This window comes from Sceloporus undulatus, chromosome 6, assembly GCF_019175285.1.
Source record: "Sceloporus undulatus isolate JIND9_A2432 ecotype Alabama chromosome 6, SceUnd_v1.1, whole genome shotgun sequence".
NCBI classification, from domain to species: Eukaryota; Metazoa; Chordata; class Lepidosauria; order Squamata; family Phrynosomatidae; genus Sceloporus; species Sceloporus undulatus.
The window spans coordinates 120,270,748-120,279,857 of NC_056527.1; the positions used below are offsets into that span (position 1 = coordinate 120,270,748).

At 46.8% G+C, this 9,110-nt stretch overlaps 1 protein-coding gene across 1 annotated transcript in view; it reads left to right on the plus strand.

The window, feature by feature from the left end:
- Positions 1-9,110, plus strand: part of XPO7 (exportin 7) — a 36,138-nt gene that overhangs the window by 15,132 nt on the left and 11,896 nt on the right. Inside the window, exons 6-17 of the mRNA XM_042477144.1 lie at positions 1,209-1,313; positions 2,155-2,320; positions 2,569-2,642; positions 2,879-2,998; positions 3,321-3,467; positions 4,282-4,454; positions 4,767-4,960; positions 5,748-5,853; positions 7,129-7,264; positions 7,569-7,642; positions 7,892-7,972; positions 8,430-8,493. Coding sequence (XP_042333078.1) covers positions 1,209-1,313; positions 2,155-2,320; positions 2,569-2,642; positions 2,879-2,998; positions 3,321-3,467; positions 4,282-4,454; positions 4,767-4,960; positions 5,748-5,853; positions 7,129-7,264; positions 7,569-7,642; positions 7,892-7,972; positions 8,430-8,493 — 1,440 coding nt within the window. The remainder of the gene's footprint in view (positions 1-1,208; positions 1,314-2,154; positions 2,321-2,568; positions 2,643-2,878; positions 2,999-3,320; positions 3,468-4,281; positions 4,455-4,766; positions 4,961-5,747; positions 5,854-7,128; positions 7,265-7,568; positions 7,643-7,891; positions 7,973-8,429; positions 8,494-9,110) is intronic.

A 9,110-nucleotide genomic window follows, 5' to 3' on the forward strand; every position in this document is an offset into this window, starting at 1 on the left:
GAACCCCTGACCCTGGGAGATTCTCATTTGCATTTGTCTTTATCTTGCTGTCTTTCAGGACTGGTAGCCAAACCTTGTTTACTTTAAGGGATTCCTCTTTCCTGTTGAAATTGTCCAGGTGTTTGTGGATTTCAGTGGCTTCCCTGTGCATCCTGACATGGTAGTGGTTGGCATGGTCCAGAACCATCTAGGCATTGGTTGCACAGCCTTCTGGCTGGACATTGCTATCCAGCATGCTGTCAGAGAAAGGGCACGTATATCAGGGAAGGGCCTGGGCTCAGAGTCTGTGTTAGTCCTGTGCCTCTCCTGGCCATTGGAATTGGTGGGCATGTAGATCTGGTTCCAGAGGGGGGATTTTCTTACACAGTGAGTAGGAGTTGCCCAGGAGCAGGTCTGTGCAAGGGAATCTCTCCAGACTGCCTTCCAAGGATATGGAGGAGAGCACCTTTGTGATTTTCCATTTCAAGCCCTGGCATATTTTGAGACGCATTGATGAAGCCATATTGATACCTACTACTAGTTGTCTTAAAAGCCCCTTTTTCTTGTGCTTTTCCTTCTAACACCGTCTATCAGTTTCCGCATGATATTTGCCTTCTTTTAGTTTCTAGAGTGCTTTCCACTGTTGCCTTCCTTACAAAACTGGGTGATTATTTTGTGTTGCTGTTCCTTTGTATACATCAGTTGTCATTTATTATTCCATTCAAAAGTGAAACCAACGCAGATGGGGATGATTAGGTGCCCAGTCCCTATTGACGGCTGGTTCCCGGTTGGGAATGAGGATTGCTATATCTCTTTTTATAGACTGTGTGGGTCTGTGGCCCCTGCAAAGAATGCCAGCCTGTAGCAGAGCATCACATGTTAGTTCGGAAGACCCTGAGCTGTGCTTAAATGCTTGCTCGCAATTTTGTTCAGCAGTATAGACAGACTGTAACTGTTGAATGGCTTTCAGAATTAGCATTCTAGGCAATTAGCATGGTTTTTATTGGCAGTTCAATAAAAAGTTAACAGCAGCATGGAGACCACTGTCCTGGAGTTATATAGCACTGGCGCATCGTGTCTTTTTGACTCGCCAGCAGGCAGTGACATACGGGCTGCTCTGCTGAGCCGTTATTATTGGTTGGTGTGGCTCCTAGGACTCCCTGCATTCAGTTCTCTCAACATGCGCTGGAGTGATAATTATGGCCTCTCTTTCCCCCTTCCCTCTCCAGGCAGACACTACACATCCTTTGACCAAGCACAGGAAAATAGCCTCTTCATTCCGAGACTCGTCTTTGTTTGATATTTTCACACTCTCATGCAATTTATTAAAACAGGTAAGAAGGATATGATAAGGTCTCCCAGACCTTTGTATATTTGATTGTGTATTTCTGCTTGCAGAGGGTTGGGCTGAATGGCTCTTGCGGATGCAACTCTAGGATTTTATGACCTTAGGGCAAGCAATTCCCCATGCCCGATTCCTTGGAAATAAAGCGGGGGATCACTGTGCAGGGCTTGTTGCACACCTGATATATCAAGAGACATCTATTCCTGGTGACGTTTTTAGAGAGCCAGGGTGTAATGGCTAGAAGCTGTGGTCCTTTTCCTGAAAGGCAGCCATAGAAACATTGCAGCAATGGTGCTGGTGTGCCTCTACAGAAAAGCATTTCTCCTGTCCTTGTCTGTTCTGGAAGTTTTGTCTTACCAGTTTGGGGCTGTAATGAGGAATTTAGGTTTTGATGAAGGGAGCACCCCAAATTTCAGTATCACCTTGATTTCTTTCCCCAGCATTTTCCTCTGCTGACAGCTGTGCTGTGTTCTTTAGTAAATCTACATTAGTTTAGTGACGCTTTACCCCAAGAGACATCAGAGATTACTTCAACTTGGCTGCCTTAAAGCAGCATGTAGGAATTTGAATAACTAGAGGGCTGTCTGGCAGATATTCAGAATCAGGGGGAAAGCACCAAATAAAGCCAAATTCCACTGTGTAAAACATGGGAAAGTGGCTCGTAGCACCAGTTAAAATGCCCTTTTTTACAGGGCTAACTGTGAGCCATTAGTATTTTGAGGTAGAGGAGCCTTAGATATGCCAGTCATGCCATCATCTGCATTCAAATGATCTTGCATGCAGTTCATCCAGCGGAGTCTGCCTCTTAAGCTTTCAGCCTTTTTTTTTAGGCGTCAGGGAAGAACCTGAACTTGAATGATGAAAGCCAGCATGGCCTCCTCATGCAGCTTCTCAAGCTCACACACAACTGCCTGAACTTTGACTTCATCGGTACATCCACAGACGAGTCTTCGGACGACCTCTGCACTGTGCAGATCCCAACCAGCTGGAGATCAGGTAACAGGAGCCAGCCTTGCTCTCACACTGATGTCGCCTGGATCCATGTGGGCACCATCAGTCACTCACACTCTTGGCTCTTAAGAGTCAGGGCTGAGAAAGCTGGTTGGGGAAGTTGCACCCTCTGCCTGGGGAGTGCTCTGGACTGATGAGGGAGTTTGGCAGCTAGGTTTGGGATGGTGGGCTGAACCACACTGCCCCGGTATGTTTGTGAGGTAATCTTGATAATGTGTTTGTATCTCTTCCAGCATTTCTAGATTCCTCAACCTTACAGCTGTTTTTTGACCTATACCATTCCATCCCTCCTACGTTTTCACCTTTGGTGAGTGGGGCATCCCGAACTTACTAGGCAAGGGCATTCCAAGTAACCTTCCTGCTGATAAGGCTTGGGGGATTGGCTTGATCACCGTAGTGGAGGTCAGGAAGAAATGCTTCTCCCCTGGACACCCATCTCTTTCTGGAACCCCTTGGCTGTTTGTATCCTTCCCCCCCCCCTCCTCAGCTACTCCCTTCTTGACAACTCACGCTTCTTCATTTTATTGCTTCTGCTTCCTTTAGGTCTTATCGTGTCTAGTGCAAATCGCTTCTGTCCGTAGGTCCCTATTTAACAATGCAGAAAGAGCAAAGTTTTTGTCTCATCTTGTTGATGGCGTCAAGCGAATACTGGAAAACCCCCAGGTGAGCCATTGTTAAATGTAGATGGCCACAGGCCCTAAATCAGAGGACAGCCTTATGTGGGCCAGAAGCTGGAGGCGGCTACTGCTGCCTGGAACTTCTTGTCTACCTAGTTGTTGGATTCTGCAGGCAGTAGGCCAAGCTTTGGCTATACCAGGCTGTGCAAGAGGGCTTTTGTACAGTGTACAGAAAATAATTGCTCAGCAGTTTACAGGTGCTTTCCTCATTCAGTGGAGACATTCCCAGTGCAGGGTTTCAGGACTCCTCTAGGTCCAGGGTTGTGGACCATTCCACCATGTTGGCCTGACTCTGTCTCTGTTCTCAGAGCTTGTCAGACCCAAACAACTACCATGAGTTCTGTCGGCTGCTCGCCCGGCTGAAAAGCAATTACCAGCTGGGGGAGCTGGTGAAAGTGGAAAACTACCCAGAAGTCATCCGACTCATTGCCAACTTCACAGTGACCAGTTTGCAGGTGAGAAACTGCATGGCATGGTTTCCTGCAATTGGGGTGGAAGGGGGGAGTGGCAGGGGGAGGTTGCAGTGGAGGGGAGAACACTAGTCATGCCGCAAGGCCAGACAGAGTCACTCTGAAACCAAGTGGACAGAGCTGGGCGGCAGTTAAATTTCAGGACCTCTCAGGACCTTTGTGCCTCTGGCCAACATGTGCATCACACAGAATCATTTTGCCATGCAATGTTTGAGTTTGTTCCAGTGTGAGAAAACAAGCTTGCCTACAGACAAGTGCGATAAACAGCATAGCTTCTGTTAAAACCCCAACATCTCAAGGGCAAGAAAGCAGGGGCTGGAGCGAAACAATCTTGTGGCACCTGAAAGACTTAAAAATGCCATCAACTGCAGCTGATGGAATGGACCACTGTCTACAAAAGATTTATGCCAATACACCACTTCTTAGTTCTTAATGTGACATAAAACTCTATGTAGCCTTTGGAGCACAATCCTTTTCCTGACATGGCTCTTGTGAAAGAACAAGCACAATTAACTTGACAAATTGGAGAGAGAATAATGGAGACTCATTCTTTGTATTCAGAGGCTGAAAGAGATGGTTAAAAAGTATGGAAGCTCAAGTTCCTAAAATGCTGAGTTTGGGTTTCCTCTTCAAAGTTTATTAGCAGCCAGATATATCTGCAAGATCCTGGATGGGTTCATTATTAGCATTGCCCACTAGGAGTTCAAATAGCTCCTGTTTCATGTTGTTCAAAGGCCACTGTGGTGGTGCAGGCAAGTGTTAAAAGTGGCCTTCAGCTTCCTTCTCTCTCTCACTGTAGCACTGGGAGTTTGCTCCGAACAGCGTCCACTATCTCCTAAGCCTGTGGCAGCGACTGGCAGCCTCCGTTCCATACGTCAAAGCCACAGAGCCCCACATGCTGGAGACATACACACCTGAGGTCACCAAAGCATACATCACCTCCAGGCTGGAGTCTGTGCACATAATATTGAGGTAAAAGTGGCCAAGGGGCAGCAGGTACTTAAGCCACAGAGGCACTTGCCTGCCCTTTGCCCTTCCTGGCCCTTACCAATCCTGACAATTTTTGGTGGCTCTGAGGGTGAGTCCTTTACTTGTTCCACTCTTTTCAGGTCTGCCTATAAACCGACAGAACTCTCAAGGTAGTTCTGTCCCATGAAGTAGAATGTGGCAGAGAGACAAAGCTGCCTTGTTTTGAGTTTCCTTCTTTGAACAGGAAGCTTGGTTCGTCCATCGGAAGGATTTTTTAAAATGGTTTTTCTGCCCTGCTATTTCTTGTGTGTGCAGAGATGGCCTGGAAGATCCCCTGGATGACACGGGTCTGGTGCAGCAGCAGCTTGACCAGCTGTCCACTATTGGCCGTTGCGAGTATGAGAAGACTTGTGCGCTCCTTGTGCAGTTGTTTGACCAGTCAGCCCAGTCTTACCAAGAGTTGCTGCAGAGTGCGACAGCCATTCCTGTGGATGTGGCAGTACAGGAAGGTGAGTCCCTGGAGGAGAGAGGAGCAGCAACACAACTCCACTCTCATAGCACCAAAAATACTTTGAGCCCCAGTTCCCAGTCTGCCCTGACACCATGCTGCTCTTCTCACAGCTTTATTCATCTTCTTAGTATTTGTTGTGGATTTTTGAGATTGTTGACTCAAAAATAGAACAGTGGAAGCAGAAAAGGACTTGGTAAAAGCTGGCAGGTTTCAGCTGAGAAAAGAATATTAGAGGAAGAGAGGCTGTGGATGCTATTAAATATTAGTTGAACCTACTGTGTTACAGCAGTTTGTTAAATGTTTCCTATGGGAAGCAAAAAATGGAAGTCCTGCTGTTGTAAAGTGACATTTAAACCCCACTGGCTCTTGTGACGAACAAGACGTCAATGTATTTGTGGCCATACAAGCATACCTCAGTGAACAAAGGCTCTGACAAACTCCATTTTTACAGCTCCCCTTTTCATATTACTGGAAGCTTTTTAGCAGCATCTGCATTGAGAAGATGGTGAAAGAGGGCTTGAAAATTTGGTGTCAGGTTGCAGAAGTGTGTCTGCAGTAAACAGTAGAAGAAAAGCTTGAACTGGGAATTAATGGGATTCTGCTCTGGATGATCCTAGTGTGGCCATATGCAACAAAATCCCAAATCCACAAGCAGTGATACTTTTTGGGGGGGCAACTTCAAAGCATAAAATACATTATGCAGGCTTTTGAATCTTCATTGGCTTCTTCATCAGGCAAAGTTGATAAAAACCGTACAGGAGAAAAGTGGTCTCTTTTGGTTCCAGGGCGCCTGACGTGGCTGGTCTATATCATTGGGGCTGTGATCGGCGGCCGAGTATCGTTTGCCAGCACAGATGAGCAGGATGCCATGGATGGGGAACTTGTTTGCCGGTATGAGATGTTGTCTTCCTCTTAAAAGCATGCCTGGAAGCATAGGGCACTGGCTGTGGCACTCCCTGCCGCTGATCCTAGCAATGCGCAACTTCCCCTTCTTGCTAGAATCCAGAGGTTTTCTGTGGGTGGGAGCTGCTGCACCAGTTCAGACTCCGTTGCTTTGAGCACACCTTTGTTTTGTGTTCATTCAGTGTAAAACAAAAGTAATTTCTGGTCTTGGTGAAACTAACCCTTGAGAGTATGTGGCCAATGCAAAGTTTTCCAAAATAGACAAGAATAGTTTGCTCAAAAAAGCAAATAGATGTTGCACAGTAAGGGCCTAAATTCTCCAAAGGAACCAGATCCCATCTGATCTTGGATGCTAAGCAGGGTCAGCCCCCTGATTAGTGTTTGGAGGAGAAATTGCCAACAGAGACCAGATGCTAGAGACGATATTCAGAGGAAGGAACTGACAAAGCCACCTCTGAGTCTTCCGTGCCTAAGAAAACACTATGACATTCCTGGGGTGACCATAAGTTCACAGGGGACTTGAAGGCAAATACACACACTGCCCAGTAAGATAAAGATTTGCAAAATCCAGTTTTCTTAATGAACAATATAGCCTACAGACATCCTGGTGATTCAGGACAGAATGCTGACAGATAGATATAACAGTCTCCTGTAAGCCCAGTATCTCATGACTACTTCCAAGCCTCTCCAAGACTTTTCTCAGCATCAGTCACTGATGTGCATTACTGCTGTAGCCCATAAGATTGCTCACAAGACAGGTTTCCCTAAGATTATTTTAAGGCCCACTTAGCTCAGCCATATATAACATTTTGGGTACAGCTAACACATGAATACAATATGGACTTATTTTTTCGTGTCTGAAAATGGTGCAGCCCTTTGAGAGCCTGACCAAAGGCTCTCCCTGCTCATGGTGAGCACTTGAGCAGAGCTTGTGCCTCAGGTGCCCCTGCCACACATGGCCACAGTGACACTTCGTGATGCAAAACTGTCTTTCCTTGAAACCAGTACCTGCCTGCTGAACCTTGTGCTCTGCTAGGATTTATGCCTGGCGTGACGGAGGCAAGAGGCTGTAAGCAGCCCTCTGTTCCCATCCAGGAGTGCAGGAGGCCTGGACATAGTGCTATTGGCCTTTCTTTGCCTTGTTGTGATGCATGTGGGGCCCTACCTCTTAACTGCAGGAGCAACCTGGGACCTATGGGCTGTGCACTCAACCCCTGTCATGTTGTTTGACCTTCAGTCCCCCATGACTTCCTGCCTTCCCAGGGTCCTTCAGCTCATGAACCTGACAGACTCACGCCTGGCTCAAGCAGGCAATGAGAAGCTGGAGCTTGCCATGCTGAGCTTCTTTGAGCAGTTTCGGAAAATCTACATTGGAGACCAGGTGCAGAAATCCTCTAAGGTAAAATGCTTCTTTTTGAAGTAGCTCTTACTGCTTCTCACTTGTAGATCTGCATCATGCATTTCACATCATCTGGCCCTGCTCCTTCCTGCCATAAACCTTCAGTCCCCAGCATATTCTCTGTGAGTTTCTGGTTGTTGAAACTTGGCCATAGTTACCCCTTGGAGCCAAATTAAACAGACACTATTTCCATTCTGCAGCTTTCCCCCAAATCCCTCCTCTCTCATTGCAAATTAGAAAACTTGCTCACCTACTTGAAATTCTGTTGAAGGCTCTGAGCTTGGCTTTTGTTTTCCACTTCCAGCTGTATCGCCGGCTCTCAGAGGTCCTTGGGCTGAATGATGAAACCATGGTCCTGAGTGTCTTCATAGGGAAAATGTAAGTGCTCCTGCTTTTTGACAATGTGCGTTTAAAGAGGGGCTTCCGAAGAGGCAGTCAATTCAGCCCCTCGGCTGGAGGTGCAGGCTTTGGGCCTGAGCTGCTTCAGGACAGCTGCTTGCCCAGTAGGCTCTGGAGACATGCTGGCATCCAACTCTGTATCTCTGCAGAGATTACCTTTTGGGGGAGAAGGAGGGGAGCACTCTCTCATCTTGGGTGTGTGTTTTCTCTCTCTCTCTCTCTCTGCAGCATCACCAACTTGAAATACTGGGGACGCTGTGAACCAATCACCTCCAAGACACTACAGCTTCTCAATGATCTCTCCATTGGATATCCTTTTCGGCAGACTTCCCTGGGTTTGGGCAGTCATAGCAAGGCAGCACCAAACCCTCACTCTGCTAGCATCCAGCTGTCAGGCAGAGTCAGGCTTCTTCACTCGGGTGTCCTTCAGCATCCACTGTCCTGTTTCACAGCCTATTCCTCCTGGATAAATTTGGATGAACTATATTGTCATAATTAGCTCCAAATATATAACAGGTCAGATAAATTAAGATTAAGTGGGAAGCTTGGGTGGGTAGAGATGCAGGAGGCATGATGGGTGGACACAGCTCTGTAAAGCCCTGGATCTAGGCCCTTATGCTTATCAGGGTGTCCCTTCCAAATGGCTGTGGCAATTATTTGTAGAGCGCACATTGCATATTCCTCCTCCAGCTCATGCTTTTAGGGTTTGCTTGCCAGGCTGGTGGCCAGTTGGGTTGCCTTGCTCTTTCCTTAACATTGTTTCTACCTACAGCAGCGTTAGGAAACTGGTGAAACTGAGCGCTGTGCAGTTCATGCTGAACAATCACACAGTAAGTTGTAAACCTTCCTTGCTGATCTGACCCTCCTGGAGGTGGTTCCTGAGCATTTAAACTGGCACTTCCTTTAAGACAACCATATCCAGGTGTTTTTGTTTCCAGTGTCTGCCCTGAATACAGACAGATTTGTGTCCATATTCTGAAGAATTCCTGTTGGTCTTGCACAAAGCTTCAAAGTAATTGGTTGGTTGTGACAGGTTACTTTGGTAACTAGTTCCTTTTTGCTGTAATAAGCTGAAACAGTGTTAGTTTTTTGCCAGGGCTGTGATTCTCTATGCACCAGTGTAATGCAACAGGGCTCCTGGCCCTTATTCAGTAAGTGTACATGATCTAGCTCAGTCTGAGCAATGGGACGGAAGGAGTGTCCGATGGGCAGCTACCATTGTGACTCTTCTTTCTGGACTATTATGAAGCTAGTGAGGAACAGAGGAGCCAACAATAAGGAATGGGGAGAGGGATAAAGAAAGAGGAAAGAGGAGGAGACCTATTGATTGAATTGATTGAAATTTTATTTATATACCGCCATTCCTATGATCACGGCGGTTTACAAAACAAAATGAAAACACGATACAGTACAGATTACAGATTCTCCCCCTGGAGAAACGCCGCTC